At 39.4% G+C, this 17,310-nt stretch overlaps 1 protein-coding gene across 13 annotated transcripts in view; it reads right to left on the bottom strand.

The window, feature by feature from the left end:
- R3HDM1 (R3H domain containing 1) overlaps positions 1–17,310 on the bottom strand; it is a 92,036-nt gene that overhangs the window by 38,155 nt on the left and 36,571 nt on the right. For 10 of the 13 annotated variants that reach the window (XM_061444566.1, XM_061444598.1, XM_061444626.1 and 7 more), the window contains exons 3-5: positions 16,821–17,031; positions 5,503–5,544; positions 4,968–5,057 (exon numbers count right to left, since the gene is read on the bottom strand). In XM_061444566.1, coding sequence (XP_061300550.1) covers positions 4,968–5,057; positions 5,503–5,544; positions 16,821–16,991 — 303 coding nt within the window. In that variant the 5' untranslated portion in view covers positions 16,992–17,031. The remainder of the gene's footprint in view (positions 1–4,967; positions 5,058–5,502; positions 5,545–16,820; positions 17,032–17,310) is intronic. The other 3 variants (XM_061444615.1, XM_061444671.1, XM_061444576.1) reach the window with 2 other exon arrangements.

The raw sequence follows: 17,310 nt of genomic DNA, 5'->3' as shown, positions 1-17,310 counted from the left end.
AAGTAAAAATCAGTCATCATGGGAATTATTTCAAGCAATACCTGCAGGGGAACTGGTTTCTACTTTATTACCTGCAAAATAAAGTAACACAGAAAATAACTACCTTTATATTCTTTCTGATCCCACATGTACTGTATGTGACCATAAAATTGAATTAACCAGTAAATCAAAAACTATAGAGAAAGCAGGGAAAGTATGATACACATTTCACACTTTACACACATTTCTACGTCCTGAATGCTAGTTGAAAATTAATCCAAAGCATCTTATTCAACACATATGAAAATATTCCAGGTTTTCAGATGTATAAATTTCATACAGCTTCTAAATTTTAAGTATTTTAACATCCACGATGCTTTTTCCCCCCATTCTTCATAGTTCTTGACTATGAAAGTATTTTTCAAGTTTCAAATTGGTTTATATCAAGAAAAAAAAAAGTTTCACTCTAAGACAAACCAGCATTCCCAGATCCACAAAACAGGGAAATATTTACAGTACTATATATCAAGGCAGGATCTGCAAACCTTACTGTCATCAAGGCTTAGATTCCTGTGTATTTTAACAGAGTAGCTTCATGTGTAATCATCTCAAAATCTATGTTTTCATACAAGTAAATAAACTGCGATAAAACCTCTTTCCCAAAGAAAGCAAAAAGAGCTTCCCTTTGAAATTATAGCAATATAGTAGTCCCTTGAAGAACAGAAGACTGTAATTTGTCTATCATACTTCTACTCTAACAAAATTGTCAGTGATGGTCTAACGTATTTCCAACAGCAAAACCAGAGAAGAACGAGGGCTGAAAATGGAGACACCATGTGTCTGAAGGACTCCAAGCAGAGGAGTGGCAAAGTCCTGTGAGAGTGAGACTCCCCCATTACTTTTACCTTTAACTCCCTCAAATATCAGCTTTGCTCCCACAAATGCCAACTGACTTGATGCTGTAACCCTCCCACCTCCAGAACATCTGATCCTTCCTAACCCCAAAAAACTGCTCCTCATTCATTCCTGCCTATAACTTTCTGTCCTGCACCTAATCCTTTCTGATTCAAGTCCTCACTCTTCGTTCAAACCCATTATTATCTGTACCCAGGCACACACTCTAAGCTTCTCCTCATGGGTCATTCCACAGACTTGATCTCACTTGTGTAAGCCGGCCAGAGTTAAATATAGTCAGGATTCACCAAGGCTAAAGACAGTTTCACACGCAAACACATCCTTGCACAACCTGCAGTAATGCTCCTCTCTGCCCTAGCACAGCAAAATGCTACCTTGGTCCTTTCAGAGCGGGGCAACGGGAACCCTATACCAATGAAGTTGTTAAAAACTACTTTTAATATGTAATTTTTTAATAATAACTTTTTAAAATGAAAAAAAGCTTAGCTGATAGCTATATTAGCTCTCACTTTCACTATGATTTTCCCACACATTAAATGTTCTAATTAAACTTAGCAAATTCATGAACACCCTCCAAAACAGCATCAGACCAAAAACAACACACCTCCCAAAAAAATCACACCTCCAAAACAGTGTGAAGACTTCTCAGCTTTTACGAGATGATCTATAACCAAGTCTGATAAAAATCATTACCAATCATTAATAATGAACTCTTCTGTATAATTCTTGCCTAGTCTTAAGAATTCTCTTGACTACAAACCTTAGAGTCCAAACCAAATCTTTGCACCCCTCACATCATGAGCCTGAATATAATTCAAATGAGCAATTTGTCACTGCAAACTGCATTGCACCTACTGTTCACCAAGTAGGTGCACAACAGTTATCTGAAAAAGAAATATGTTTATATCTTTAAGAATATTTTTCTGACTTTAATCCACAAATACGCTATTTTTGATTTTACAATACTGAACAAAACTACCAGTTAAGTATAGGAAATTTTTATAGTCCAATTTTCCTTCATGAGAAAACTGACTGACTACATATCCTAAACTCATCCAAGGTAAACATATACGATGATAATTTCGTCAAAGGATTTCAAGCAAGTAATCATTTTCCTACTTCTTTTCTCAACAAGAGCTAAAAAAGGAATAGTCATCTGAACAGACAGTTTTTCTACTACCACCAATTCTGCTTCAAAGTGTGATACAACAGAACTGCGCAGCAAAGGGCATTTTTTTGTGATTTCATGCTATAAAAACTGTAGCATCTAATTAAATATGACCTACTTGACTGGAAAGCTGCTGAAAAATCTTTTAACTTTATTCCCTTAAAATTCTTTTAATATGACCCTGTTTGTTGTGGTTCTCTGCTGACATAATGATTTAATCACCTATCAGAAGCCCTCATTGTAGCAGAAGAAATTGTCACCATATCCTTAATAAACAAGAAAAAGACGAACAAAAAGCAAAACCACCCCCAAACCACCAAAATCTGGTAAATTCCTTCAGCTTAAAACTCTTGAGAAAAAGGTAAGAGGAAACATTAAAGAGTATTACTCAAAGGCCCCATGTCCTGGGGCCTTGGCTTTTTACCAGGAATCTCTAAAATTGCATATTGCAATTGCTCAAGAAAATATAAACAACTATATCAGAAAATAAATTATTCCGCTTGAGACAATTCCTCTGGTCTGTCAATCTCTTTCATTATAGCCTATATAGAGAAGCAGCCAGCAGTGCTTGCTAAGTGACTTCTACACCTGCATGTGCCTAGGAGTTATACCTTGCTAAGAGATGCTTGCAGATACTCATGTGGAAGGGGTGATTGATAAACTGTCACAGGCAAGGCTAGAGTTATCCCCAAATTTACACTACTATCTAGTTGAGTAAGTATATTTTTCTAGGGAACACTTACTAATCACTAAAAATTGGGATTCTTCAAGTTATTATCATCAGCCATTATCCTGAACCTTATTTTTTCTACCTCTTAAAATCTGCTTTGAGTATTAACACAAAACTGGAAGCCATTTTTCACTTGCAGATTTGCAGATATAACAGAGCAGTGACTTTTCCAGCAAGGAGAAGCAATCACAGAGGTTATTTTCGTGCTGCCAGTGAGGGCTGTGCAAGACAGCCTCTCACTTCACCTACCCACTGGACATTCCACATGTCCAAGCACAATTAATGCACACACATCATGCTTCTAAGTGTGGGGCTCACAGCAGCCAGCAGTCAATGCATGTTTACAGAAGAAATCTTCCATACCATTCCTACGGATTTGCTGGTAGAGAAAGCAAAACAGGTGAAGAAATTGCCTGTAGAAGTTGTTAGACAGGCTCATGGAAGACCTGTGCCCCACAGGATGCACACTACAGCATCAGGACTTGTAACAAATTCCAACTTCTAACTCTCCTCTTCAACAATGCATTTCTCTGTTCTACAAGGAAGAATTAAATTTGTTCTCTCAAACATCTGCATAGTTATTGGGATTCGTAAACCTTTTTCTTTAGATTAGCATTTTTGAAGAAAAAAAATAAATCACACCTAGATCTAATTTTGTTTCTTAATATACAGTCTGGTTTATGGTATTTCTTTTGTACAAACTTAGATTATCACATAAGTCATTTCATTCTGTAGAACTGGCCTTTACATCTCTTTTACTACTGCAATAATTCCTTCCACGAAGGACCTTGCAGTATGCAGCTAAGCACAGATTCTCAGAGGACATGATAACGAATGCCATCTGCAGAGAATGCGTATTACTAATGTCTGATTTTAAACCGTTAAATACATGGTGGTGTATAGTGCTGGAGGTTTTTAAAATCCTAACATTTCTTATGCTTGAAATACACTGCAGATGAACTGCCTGAACAAAACAGGATTCTCTTCCTGCAGTTACAGTGTCTGAAAAAGTTAAACCCTACTGCTTCAGACTAAACAACTAAGCCTGAACTAGATCTCTCAGTTTTGTTAATCTTATGCAAAACATTATAGTAGGATTGTAAACAGTTTTAAATAGCATTACCTTTTCTCTTGTCTTTTAATCTCTCACCCTGTAGCCTTTAACATAAAACTTAGATTTTCAGCAAATTAGCAGGCCCAATTTCAGAATTTTTCTCCTCAACTCTTCAAATACTGGTATATTAGTAAGGAACTACAAAAAAATATTATTTTCTCAGTTTTCCCCAAAGAAAATGTTTGTTTGTTTTTTTTTTTAACAAGATTTTAATTACCTTGACCAAAACCTACATGTATTCTCATCCTCTCTCCCTTCCCAACACTGAACTACCAGTCCCACAGCAAAACCCACTCACATTCTGCTATTCTACTGGTTCCTTCTGTTTGTTAATGATAGTAAGGCTTTGCACAGAAAGCCATTTTAGAAGCTCTTCAGATATTAGCTGAATAAGTCAACATCTTTTACGAGTAAGCCACTAAGAACCATTTCAGTTTTGTTAGGAGTGAAAAACAGAAAAGCATTTTGATGCCCCTCATTCATACAAAGAACTAAACCCAGTAATAGTATTTTGCTCTAAAACGCAGACTGGTATGAAGGTTTTGTTTTAAATTCTCCAAATATTTTTGCATACTTTGTCCAGCATTTAGGAACTTCAAGTGTGTTGTATCATCTTAACAGATTAGTCTTCAGACATTCTTCAGGCATGTGTTAACAGAACTACCAGCAAGTATGGCTAATATGCAGGAATTCAGTTAAAAACACCAGAACTTGCAATTGTTTAAATTTTCTAAGCACAAAAAGCTGATAAATTAGGCTGAATATTTATAACTTTTTGTCTGATGACAGACTGCAGTTTAAAACTGCCTCAAGTGCACTGTAACACTAGAAAGTTAAAATAACAAACCCCTCTTCCTATTTCCCAGATATTAACCATTATAACTCAGAAAAACAAAGCAGCAAATTCTTCATCTGACATTATCATCTCTAATAAAGCTGTATTAAAAAAAAAAAAAATTCAACTCATATGGTGTCTGAATATTTAAAGAGTACCCAAAAGGTTTTCTTTTGAACAATGTTACTTCAAATTGTTTCAGAAACTTCAGTAGTGCAATTTTTACCTGGAGGTCCTGTGATATTTCAGCTGTAGGAGGTGGTGGATATTCTTCACATACAGCAAGGCTCCGAACTAACTTTAACTTTGTGTTTGACTAAAGGAAAGTATGCAAAATTAAAACCTATGGCTTATAAAAAACTATATAAATATACCATAAGCCATTATTTTTCCATTCATCTTATGTAAAACAAAATGGCTGAAAACAGCATTTTTAATATTTTCAAAAGAATAAGTAATTTCCTCTAGGACAAAACTACCCAAGCAATTGAAGCTTTTGACAGCAATGTCAGCACAACAGAGCACATCTAATGAAAAGTAAATAAAATCTTTGGGAAACTGTTTCTCTCCGTAATAAAAAGCCACCAAAAATATAAAGGCAAACCACAAAAGCAGACAACTAGGCAAGACAAAATTCCAACAGAATAAAAAAAAGCTTTGATGCCAAAAAATAAAACTAAAGGCACTTTTCACAAAGTAACAAAGCTTCATCAAGCATGAAGGGCTTCCTCACAGCATGCCAGCACACAAGTCTACCGTACCTTCGACCTTTTTGCTGTCTGTCCAAAAGACTGTATTGGCCGCTGAATGATAGGCACAACAGAAAAAGTTTATATTAAACTTAGTAGTACAGTTTTATTAATGCAAAAGTCTGTATAAGAGAAAACTTTAACAGTTACTACTAACATGATGGTCAAATCTGTTAGGAATCTGAAAGCAACAGCAGGTGCATTTGGCTGACAGATTATACCGTCTTTCAATTTCACCATGCTCATGATCAATTTCTCTTCTTCATTTATCAACAATAAATATTACAGGAATTTAACAAGAAGCAAGCATTATTCTTGTTCAGTAAGACCCAAGCAGATTACTCTTTTTGCCAGCTCCTATATTTTAAATTCTCATGTCCTAATTTCCTAATGACATGACTTTTTCCTTCCTATCCCTGAAACCTACCTGAAAAAATAACAGGCAGGTAGGTGAAAGAAGGCACAAAGAAAAAGGCATTGCCTTTACCTGGGAGCAGATGATGACCCATCTTAATTAAGAAGGTTAAAACATATAGATAAAATTAACTAAATCCTCTGTGACAGTTACACAGGAGCAGAAACACAGTGGTATAACAACAGTTTAAGTATTGTTTTCACTGTGGAACTGGTGGATAGAAAAGCCTCTAACAGAGCTGTTTTATTGAGCATAGGCCTAATGTTTGTAAAGAAAAAGTAGCGTTGGTAAACCGCTTTCAAATCTTCTTTAATGGACAGTATTTTCTCCTTTCTGAAAGAGGTATCCATTCAGAAGGAAACTAAAAAAAACTCCATTTGAAAACTCCATGAGTCCTCCATGCCCTAGGCTCAGAGGAGCAAATGTCTATGTAGTACCTTAATTTCTTAGCAGGACGCACATATTGCTGAACAGAACATCTAACCTACAGCAAAGGGTTCTAACCATAAAGGCAGAAGGGCTATTTCTCTGATTTTCCTCAAGAACCACATGACTCTTCGGGGATGTTACATCAGCTTAGCTGAAAAGCAGCAGAAGGGGAGCTCATTTAAGCTCATTTCACTACGTAACAGGATTTTAAATAGCAGCACTGAAAGCTAACCGAACTCATCATTAGTTTTTAAAGGAAGCTTGATGAGATTCTGAGGAGCAAAGACAGTTCAAATGTTTTCACACCTGGAACTCTGAGACTTTGAGTTTTGCTGTTAACCTGCAAAATACTTTTTCTTTTCTATTAGCTATACCAAAAGCATATATTGCATGTTGAAAGCTGGCACTCTGCATATCCCTGGCAAAGTTTCTGTTATACCAAGCTACTATATTTTCAAGAACTGGATGATTTCCCACCCCTGTATCAATTACTCCAGCATCAATTACCTTAGGTGGATTCAAATCAAGTAGTGTAAACATAAAATCAAATTAGCACTGCCACTGGAGTCCTCAGTTCACTGTCAGGACAACATGAAAAATAACCTACATTTGGCAAAAAACTAGCCAGACTTTCTACTACGTTAACCAGAGATTTACACATAAGCTACTGCTAATTAACTGGATAAGACATATATTTCATTTTTTTAAGAGTGATTAAAGGAAAACAACACCCACAACAGAGAAGATTGTTGCTGGGAAAAAGAACCATGTCATAACTAAATTTAATTAAAATCTGTAAGAAACACATACCTCCCTCTCAGCTTACTGAATTAAAGTCTCAAGAATTCACTAAAGCCAAAACTTAAGTACGCTTGCTCAGCCCTGATAAAGTGAAGCAAATGCTTCAAAATTTGAGCTATTGAAACTGAAATGATCTAGTATCAAACCTGAATTATTTATAAAAATGTTTAATGTGGTTTTCAGATTTCAATCACAATTAAGGTAAGTTTCATGGTATGGTCCTTTAAGTGTTTTGTGCGTTGTATCTATCTTCCATTTTGCTTGCAGAATTACAGTTGTGTTTTATCCTGCGTTCAGCAGTAGCAGTCATTTTTCTCCTTCTTAGTACCTGGTGCAGTGCTGTGTTTTGACTTTCAGCTGGGAACAGCACTGAAACACCAACGTTTTTAGTTGTCGCTCAGTAATGTTTACCCTGACCAAGGACTTTCTCAGTCTCATGCTCTGCCAGGGAGGAGGAGAAGCCAGGAGGAAGCAGAGACAGGACACCTGACCCAAACTAGCCACAGGGGTATTCCATACCACAGCACGTCATGCCCAGTATATAAGCTGGGGGCAGTTACCCAGAAGGGCTGGATCACTGCTCGGTCAGGTTGGGTATCGGTCTGTGGGTGGTGAGCAGCTGTATTCTCTTCCCTTGTTATTTCCCTTATTATTATTATTGGTGGTAGCAGTAGTGGTTTGTGTTATACCTTAGTTACTGGACTGTTCTTATCCCAAACCATGGGAGTTACATTCTTTCAACTCTCCTCCCCATCCCTCCGGGAGTGGGGGGACAAAGAAGGGTAGGGGGAATAAGCGAGTGGCTGCCTGGTACTGAGTTACTGGCTGGGCTTAAACCACAACAGTTCTTTGTGGCACCCAACATGGGACATCAAGGGATGAGATAAGGACAGATCTGACTGGAGTGTGTCTAATTGTATTTGTGATAAGCATTCATTTTTTGGATTAACAGTCACTGGTCACAATGCTGATTTACTGGCTCTCAAAGTTGTTGCTTTTGATCTCAGAGTTTCAGTATGTTGTACCTTACAGCAGGTAGTTGCTGTTTTAGTGCTTACCAGCTGGGGGGCCTGGGCTAAGGTTCATGTTTTGCTGCACTTTATGGTAATGACTTATAATACAATAGACTCATTGATTATGAAACTGGTCTGGCTTGCGTTACCAGTGTGGTCATCGCCTCTATACTTTGGGAGGTATATAATGGAAGTGTTTAGAAATTATGCATCTTTCTTTTTCCTTTCCTTGAGGGGTTAACCTATGGAGAAGATACTCCCTCACACCCTCTGCTCCCCCACCAGACTATATACAGTGGGAGTAGATTCTGGAGGAGTTAAAGATCCTGAATATCCTTTCAATGCCCTTAAAAGCACCCTGCTCCTCTTGCTGGGAACCAGCTAGTTGCTGCATATACTCTGTATGTTTTGCTTATGGTTTGACCACCCTGAGAATGCCCAGTCTTGTCGGGTCATGGAAGCTAAGCAGGGTCAGGTTTGGGTCTTGTTGAGGGTTAGACAATGATACAGGAGGACCAAGAGATTTTCCTCAAGTCTGGACAGTCATGAGTGGCAGGGCGTGTGGGATAGCATGGGCAAATATCTAGCTCAGTGGGCCCCTCCAGTGCTTTGGAAGCATCAGAGATGGAAGGCAGCTGTATGGAGTCCCCCATAACAAGTTGCAGAAACTGCTGAAGGAGAGGGTAAACCAAGTCAGTTTGCCGAGGTGAAAGCCATCCAGCTGGCCTTGGATGCTGCTGAACAAGAAAAGTGGCCAGTACTTTATCTCTACACTGACTCATGGATGATGGCAATTGCCCTGTGGGGATGGTTGCAGCAATGCAAGCAGAGCAACTGGCAACACAGATAAACCCATCTGGGCTGCTGCACTGTGGCCAAGATACTGCTGCCCAGGTGCAGAATCTGGTGGTGAAGGTACACCATGTAGACAGATGCTCATGTACCCAGAAGTTGGGCCACCGAGGAAAACTAGAACAACCAACAAGTGGATAAAGCTGCTAAGATTGAAGTGACTCAGACAGACTTAGACTGGCAACATAAGGGTGGGGTTTTATAGTGGGCTCATGACACCTCAGGCCATCAAGGCAGAGATGCAATATACACATGGGCTCTTGATCAAGAGGTGGAGTTAACAATGGACACTATTGCCCAGGTTATTCATGAGTGTGAAACATGTATTGCAATTAAGCAAGCCAAACGGTTAAAGCCTCTTGGGTATGGAGGATGATGGCTGAAGTACAAATATGGGGAGCCCTGGAAGACTGATTATAACACACTGCCACCAACCCACCAAGGCAAGCGCCATGTGCTTACCATGGTGGAAGCAACCACCGGGTGGCTGGAAACATACACTGTGCCCCATGTCACTGCCCAAAACACTATCCTGGGCCTTGAGAAACAGATTTTGTGGTGACACGGCACCCCAGAGAGAACTGAGTCAGACAATGGGACTCATTTCCAGAACAACTTTATAGACACTTGGGCCAAAGAGCATGGCATTGAGTGGGTATATCACATCCCCTACCATGCACCAGCCTCTGGGAAAATCAAATGGTACAATGGGCTATTAAAAACTACACTAAGAGCAATGGGTGGTGGGACTTTTAAACACTGGAATACACATTTACCAAAAGCCACCTGGTTGGTCAACACCAGAGGATCTGCCAACAGGGCTGGCCCAGGCCAATCAGAACTTTTACATACTGTAGAAGGGGACAAAGTTCCTGTGGTGCACATAAAAAATTTACTGGGGGAGACAGTCTGGGTTCTTCCCGCTTCAGGCAAAGGCAAACCCACTTGTGGGATTGCTTTTGCTCAGGGACCCAGATATACTTGGTGGGTAATGCGGGAGGATAGGGAAGTCCAATGTATACCTCAAGGGGATTTGATTTTAGGGGAAAACAGCCAATAAACTCAATTGTATGCTGTTGCCTGCTCTGTAATACTTTTATAGCCCACCGACTAGATGGCTTCAGGTCACCAGCAACTGGCACGGACTTCCCTCCGGCCATCATCCCAACAAAGAATGACAAAACCAGATGAGCTCAGCAGTGACCAGATGAGTTCCGCAGTGTCATCAGCAGGCAACAGTCCAACACTGCACACAGTCTCTCCTGCTCTGAAAGACTGTTACAAGAGATGGAGCCTGACATCATGGACTGGATGAATTTAGCAGCTTTATAGGGATTGGTCCATGGACTAAGGAATTATATCTCTCTCCTTGTGTGGGTGCAGGTGTATATATACATGAGACAAAAGCAATGGTACACTGAAAAATGGGGGATCTGAGCATAACATGAATGTCATGGAATAAGGGGTGGATCCTGTCCTGGGTTCAGCAGTAGCAGTAATTTTTTTCTCCTTAGTAGCTGGTGCAGTGCTGTGGTTTTGACTTTCAGCTGGGAACAGCACTGGTAACACCAGTGCTTTTAGTTGTTGCTCAGTAATGTTTACTCTGACCAAGGACTTTCTGAGTCTCATGCTCTGCCAGGAAGGAGGAGAAGCTGGAAGGAAGCAGAGACAGGACACCTGACCTAAACTAGCCAAAGAGGTACTCCATACCACAGCATGTCATACCCACTACATAAACTGGGGGAGTTACCCAGAAGGCCAGATCGCTGCTTGGGTTGGGCTGGGTATCAGTCGTCGGGTGGTGAGCAGTTGTATTCCCTTCCCTTGTTATTTCCGTTACTATTATTATTATTGTTGTTAGCAGCAGTGGTTTGTGTTATACCTTAGTTACTGGACTGCTCTTATCTCAACCTGTGGGAGTTACATTCTTTCAATTCTCCTCCTCCTCCTCCTCCTTCTGGGAGTGGGAAGAGGAAGAAGAGCGAGGGGAGTGAGGGAGCAGCTGCCTGGTTCGGAGTTACCAGCTGGGCTTAAACCATGCCATGTTTCCAAGTTGGAAAACTAACCCAACAAGTATCATCCCACCTATCATATTAAGACTTGTTATCTAGAAACAACTGCCTTGTAAAGCAATACCTTGATTGATGTGGATTCCTTGCTTTCCTGCATAATTTTAAGGATGTTAAAACCTGAAATACAAGCTCCCCTCACATCCAAGTGTAACTGTGAGGAATAAGCACCACACACTTGACAGGTAAGCAGCACTGGAATAAATCTGGTGTGGCTGGCTTAGAGGGACAGCTAATGTAAGAAAAGGTGTGTGATTGAAGGCCATTGCCAGGAAATACAAAACAGGAAGACCTGTACTATCAACAATAAGCACTCTCAAAAAAGTTCAAAAAGCTTGAAGATGAGTGGGCACAGTTCCGTTCTCAGGCAAAACCATTTTGATTGAAGATAACTACATTTCTACTGGAATTCCAGGACAACAGGTAGTCAATCCATGTTACAGCTGTTAATGCACATTTTCCCTTCTTTTCAGGTCTGTGAATTTAAGTTCTGTCCTAATTTCTCTGTATTTAATATGTTTTGCCCCTACAGAGTTCATGTTCCCCATTTGTGAAAAAGAATTTATAGCGGTTTTAGAATATGTAATCCTTTGTAAACTAAAATTAACCAATTTCTTCATACTTGCAGCTCTCAGACTTCTACTGACTTGAGAAAAGTGTGTTAATGAAAGCAAGATTAAAAATGAATTTATGCCCCATTTAAAGTCATTATGGACATGATTTCAAGACAGTGTTTAAAAGCAACAATTTTATGATGAAAATTATCAGGATTTTTATTAATAAAACTCAACAACAAAACCCCAAAGCCAAACCCACAACAAAACACATTCCCTCCCCCCAAAAAACACAACCCCAAAACCACACCACAACTTTTAAGACTAACTAGCATGCTTCATCTCCAATTAAATAAAAAAGGGGAATTAAGATAAGAGCTTAACAAATACATATAATCAGATATACCTAGGCTTACAGTAGGGGTATCAGTCTATTTTTTCCTAATTACCTCCACAGATCACAAATTAAATGCAAAGATCTGCTGCTGTTGCATGCCTTCCTCTGTCATCACTATGCTGTTTAAACAATTTGGATAAAAACAGGTCGGGCACAGGATGGAAAGATAGAAGTGTAAAAAGTTTTGTGAGAAGGTACTATATAAATTTCTGAAGTACTGTTTGGACATTTCAGAGGACAGGCAAGACATAACAGTCACATATTTTTGAGATAAAGACAGGTAAATCCTGACAAGACCAAAACAGCTGGGGAAAGGCTTCAGAGAACTCAAGCTGTGGAAGACACAGAGAAAACAAACGTTTGTGCTAGTACGGTGGGAAGAAACTTGTAGAAAGGGAAATGTCTAGCTGCCAGGTAAAAAAAAAGATAATTCACCCAAAGGACAGGGATATCTGCTTTACTAGCATAAATCCAAGACAGAATTCTACTCATTTTATAAAAAAATTTACTCTACCCATATCATTCAGTGCATGCATACAACTCCTGCATTCATGCACCAGCCTCCATCCTTCCATGAGGCCTTTTTTTGCTACTGGTATTTTGGTTTTGCTCTCCACAGCTTGCAAGCTCTTTTCCTGATATGTAGTAATATACAGCTGTCTTTATCTCAGTCTTTTACTGCCTCGGCAATCGTTCCCCCATCAAAGACCTTATATCTACTTACTGTTATTTTTCAGCGCAGAGCTGACAGTATTCAAGACTAATAGTCTTTCCCTCAACCCCATGCATGAACTGTAGAATAAGAATGAGCCTCCTTTTCTGGATTACACATAAGCCAATGTTCATTGTTATGGAGATTTTAAATATTTTTTTGTTAAAAAAAACCAACCAACAAACAAAAACATACAAAAAAAAACCCCCACAAACCAAAACCTTTCTAATAATGAGTAAAAGGCACTATCCTGTAAGATAAATCTGAGCTCTTTTTTTTTTGTTTTGTTTCAGTATTTCCTGACACCATGACAAGTGCAAGGTCCTGCACCTGGGTCAGAGCAATCCCAGGCACAGCTACAGGTTGGGCAGAGAAGAGATTCAGAGCTGCCCTGTGGAGAAGGACTTGGGGGAGGTTGGTTGATGAGAAAACGAACATGAGCCAGCTTCAGTGTGTGCTCGCAGCCCAGAAAGACAACCGTATCCTGGGCTGCATCAAAAGGAGCGTGACCAGCAGGTCCAAGGAGGTGATCCTGCCCCTCTACTCTGCTCTCATGAGACCTCACTTGGAGTATTGTGTACAGTTCTGGTGTCCTCAACATACAAAGGACATGGAACTGTTGGAACAAGTCCAGAGGAGGGCCACGAGGATGTTCAGGGGACTGGAGCACCTCCCATAGGAAGACAGGCTGAGAAAGTTGGGGCTGTTCAGCCTGGAGAAGAGAAGGCTGCGTGGAAACCTCACAGCAGCCTTCCAGTATCTGAAGGGGGGCTACAGGGATGCTGGGGATGGACTCTTCATTGGGACTGTAGTGACAGGACAAGGGGTAAAGGGTTAAAACTTAAGCAGGGGAAGTTTAGATTGGGTATAAGGAAGAAGTTCTTCCCTGTGAGGGTGGTGAGGCACTGGAATGGGTTGCCCAAGGAAGTTGTGAATACTCCATCCCTGGTAGTGTTCAAGGCCAGGTTAGACAGAAGAGCCTTGGGTGACATGGTCTAGTGTGAGGTGTCCCTGCCCACGGCAGGGGGGTTGGAACTAGATGATCTTAAGGTCCCTTCCAACCCTAACCATTCTATGATTCTATGACACATTAACTTTGTAACAGCAGTCCTTATAGTGGATAAGCATTTCCACTGCCTAAAAACACTGTGAGTGCTAGCCATGTACTCTAATAAGGTACTTTTTCTTGTTTACATTGTAGCTCCAACAGTGTATGCAATAGCAAATAGATTACTAATGCATGACATTTCAAAATAATCTGAAATTTAGAGCCACAGTTGCATTTAAAAAATATAATCACCAGTTTCTGGAAATATCAAGATCTGGAAATGTACCCAAATTCAAACGATGGCAGGTTTAGAAAGAGAAAACACCAACATCTGTCTCTTACTTGGCTGTAAAGAAGTTAGAAGTCAGAAGTCAAGTGATAATTGTACTCAGAAACACTACCGTAGTTTTCCAATAGGTATAAAACTTGAGTAATGAGCTACTAGCTAGGAAAGCCAAATCCAAATTCCCCAACCTATCCTCAGATATATTCAATTAGTAAACAAAAGAATAAAACTCCAAAAAGCTTCTTATAATCTTCTCTAACATTTCTCTGCAAATTCTTTGCTTTTTCCTCACCTCTACATGAACATTTAACCTGCACTTAATGAATAGTAGTACACCCAGTAAAATTTCACTAGCCAAACTATGTAATCGTTTGGTGACTACTCTATTCTCAGACATTTTTTTTTACTACGGACAGGCCAAAATTTGTTTCATATTTAGGCATAAAGCATGTTTTTTAATGAAAAAACCTTGAATATGACATACTTATTCGCACTAACAGCTACCACAGCACAAGTGACATTAACTGACTTCAGCTGTTACAGAGGGTTTAGCAAGGTTCCACCTTATACCTGTCATCCCAGCACTCTGGAAATCAGCATCCTCAGCCTACAGACTTGGGTGTTAATTACACTACTTGTGTAAAAGCAACGTTCTGATTCTGATGGAGAGTCCTGGAAGCAACACTAATGCAAACACTAAACGCAGAAGACAGTAAAGCTGTCTCTACCAAACAGCCTTCATTACACAGGTGTTCAATTCATCTTGCGTATTGTAGGTAGTTATTCCAGCCACCAGCTGTTACTCCTGTACAAGAACAAAACCAAGCAACCAACCCCTTTCCCAAACCCCAGAGTCAGTGACAGCATTTCATTTCTCTAAACTAGGTCTAACTATACAAAACATTTGTTTGCAGGAAGGCAGGTTTGCCACTTGGGTCTCAACAGAAGTTTCCACACTAAAATCCACTCAATGAGATTTCTTGAATGAGAAAGTATGAATATTTCCAAGTTACTGAACTATATGAAAATAAATCTTAAATTGATTTTTAAGGCTCACTACTAGAATATTTCATTGATTAAAGAAAATACCAGCTCAGCCATAACATCTACCAGTGCTTCAGTAGCAGTTATTTCTCATATGTTACGGGAGAATTATTTCATTTTAAGGATTTATTTTTTCATAAAAATATCTTTTTACACAGATGCCAGCCTTAATAAAGCCAGCAGATATTAAAGTGTAAAACTCTATTGTTATTACAGTGGTCTATAAGATTTATTTGGAAGCAATTTAACATAGCAGATACAGCTTACTTCACTCAATGGAATTCTGAATTGTTACGCTTGAATAAAACTATTCCCAGAAGAACCTTTTACTCAGTTCTTAATAACAAGAATCTAATAAAGTACTGTCCTGTTTTTGTAACCCACAAGAGAATACTGCCATACCCCATATCCCAGTCAGGATTTTTATCAGAAAATTGTTTATTGCTAACCCACAGACACAAAATTCCTTTAGAAAACTACTTTTTGTCAAACACAAGCTTCTGTTTTCTCTTAGAAATATGACCCATTTTTGCAGTTGTGCCAGAAAGTTTCAGTTGTTTTCATTAACTCCTCATCTAAGACACTTGCAGTCTTCAATGATCAAGTTGGCAGCCTCTGACAAGGAGTTAGCTAGTTTGTCCTTCGTGAAAGAGATCCATCTTTCAGGACTCTTGAGCATAAGTGCAAAATGTGCAACTAAATTTGAGAGATATCAAATCTGCTGCCATAAATTCTTAACCCACCCTTACCGGTGTGTTCTCCTTTAACACAAGACATTTGCATCCTATGCACCCTGCCTCCTTCTCACTTGAAATTTCCATGCCACAATTTCTTTATAGGTCCATCTCCCACCTCACAAAGGCCATTTATTTATATGCATGAGCTCTTCAGTGTATGCATAAAGACTGCCTAAGCTTTCTTACTTAAATTGTCAAGCAGCGAAGAATGAAGGAAAAGAGAAAGTACAGGCATTACTAGCTAGTAGCCAAGATGAGATGATAGCTCACCAGCTCACTATGCCACTGATGTAGGCAGAAAGAGGCTGGACCTTCTACTGGTGGCCAGGGCAGGACCCAAACCTTCTGGCTCAGGAACTCCACTGACTTGATTCCTCTGACACCTGGGGATTTGGATTACCTACATCTGATTACTTTAATCTTGTGCTGTACAGCTTTGCTGTAAAAGTTACACCTGAGCCACCTGTAAAATGCACATGGCTCAAGAGCTGTAGACTGGTCACCCCTCCTCAACACAGACATGATAAGCTGTGCTGTAGTGCTTTGTTCATACAAGCAGCACTCATACCTCACTATTACTATATAGAGTACTATTAACATAGTCCAGTCTCTTAAACTCAGTCAAGACACAGCAACAACAGAAGGTGCTTGAATGCCAAATTTTTCCCTTGTTCTGCTGCAAAGACTCAATTTCACATGTGTACCCAGGAGAGCACCTATATGGACAAATCATCTGTTTCACATGAAAACTGCCCATCTACTTCAAACAATCAAAAATTCCCAACTCTCATATTTACAGAAAAGTGGGGCAAAGGAGAAGAGAATAATCATCCAACTTGTTTCCCTAACACAAGTCAAGTTTTCCTGACCTGTACCAAAGAAATACATGAAGAGAATCATGAAAAGGGAGAAGAACAAAACAGACTCATTTAACATGATATACTAGTGAAAAATAAAGTGAAAAGCTTCTTACCGGCATATTGGTTTTGCTATCCGGACAATTTTCATCCTTTTCTGCCTGAATCTGCTCCTGACTTCCTGATTTTATAAGGTCTTCAATTGGGTCTGTATCTTTAAATTCAGCTTCTGAGCCCTTCATTGCATCAGTTCCATCTTTTACAGTAAGAATATCAGACATCCTCATTAGAAAAGGTTATTTTAAAATTCTACAAGAAACACGGAACCTTTAGGACAAAGAAAAAAAAGGATCACTGAGTAATTCTGAATTAAAACAAAGCATATCTGAACAGTACCCAGAATAAACATGATTTTGCTGCAAACAGGATTCCCCTTTCTGTCACGATGTATTTTCCTGCCTTGCGATCATCTCTTATCAAAAGGCTTCTAACAACAGACATCTATACAAAGGAGAACTAAATGCTACGCTATGGGATAACACTCACAGATTTTCCCTTCCATATTTTAAAATAAACACCTGAACGTTCAGGTACTCTAAATCAAAC

This window comes from Pezoporus flaviventris, unplaced genomic scaffold (assembly GCF_033815535.1).
Source record: "Pezoporus flaviventris isolate CSIRO_AGI_PZ_B2104156 unplaced genomic scaffold, CSIRO_AGI_Pfla_v1 ptg000001l, whole genome shotgun sequence".
Taxonomy (NCBI): Eukaryota; Metazoa; Chordata; class Aves; order Psittaciformes; family Psittacidae; genus Pezoporus; species Pezoporus flaviventris.
The sequence above is the reverse complement of the archived record's forward strand: the minus strand, read 5'-3'. Positions and strand labels throughout refer to the sequence as shown.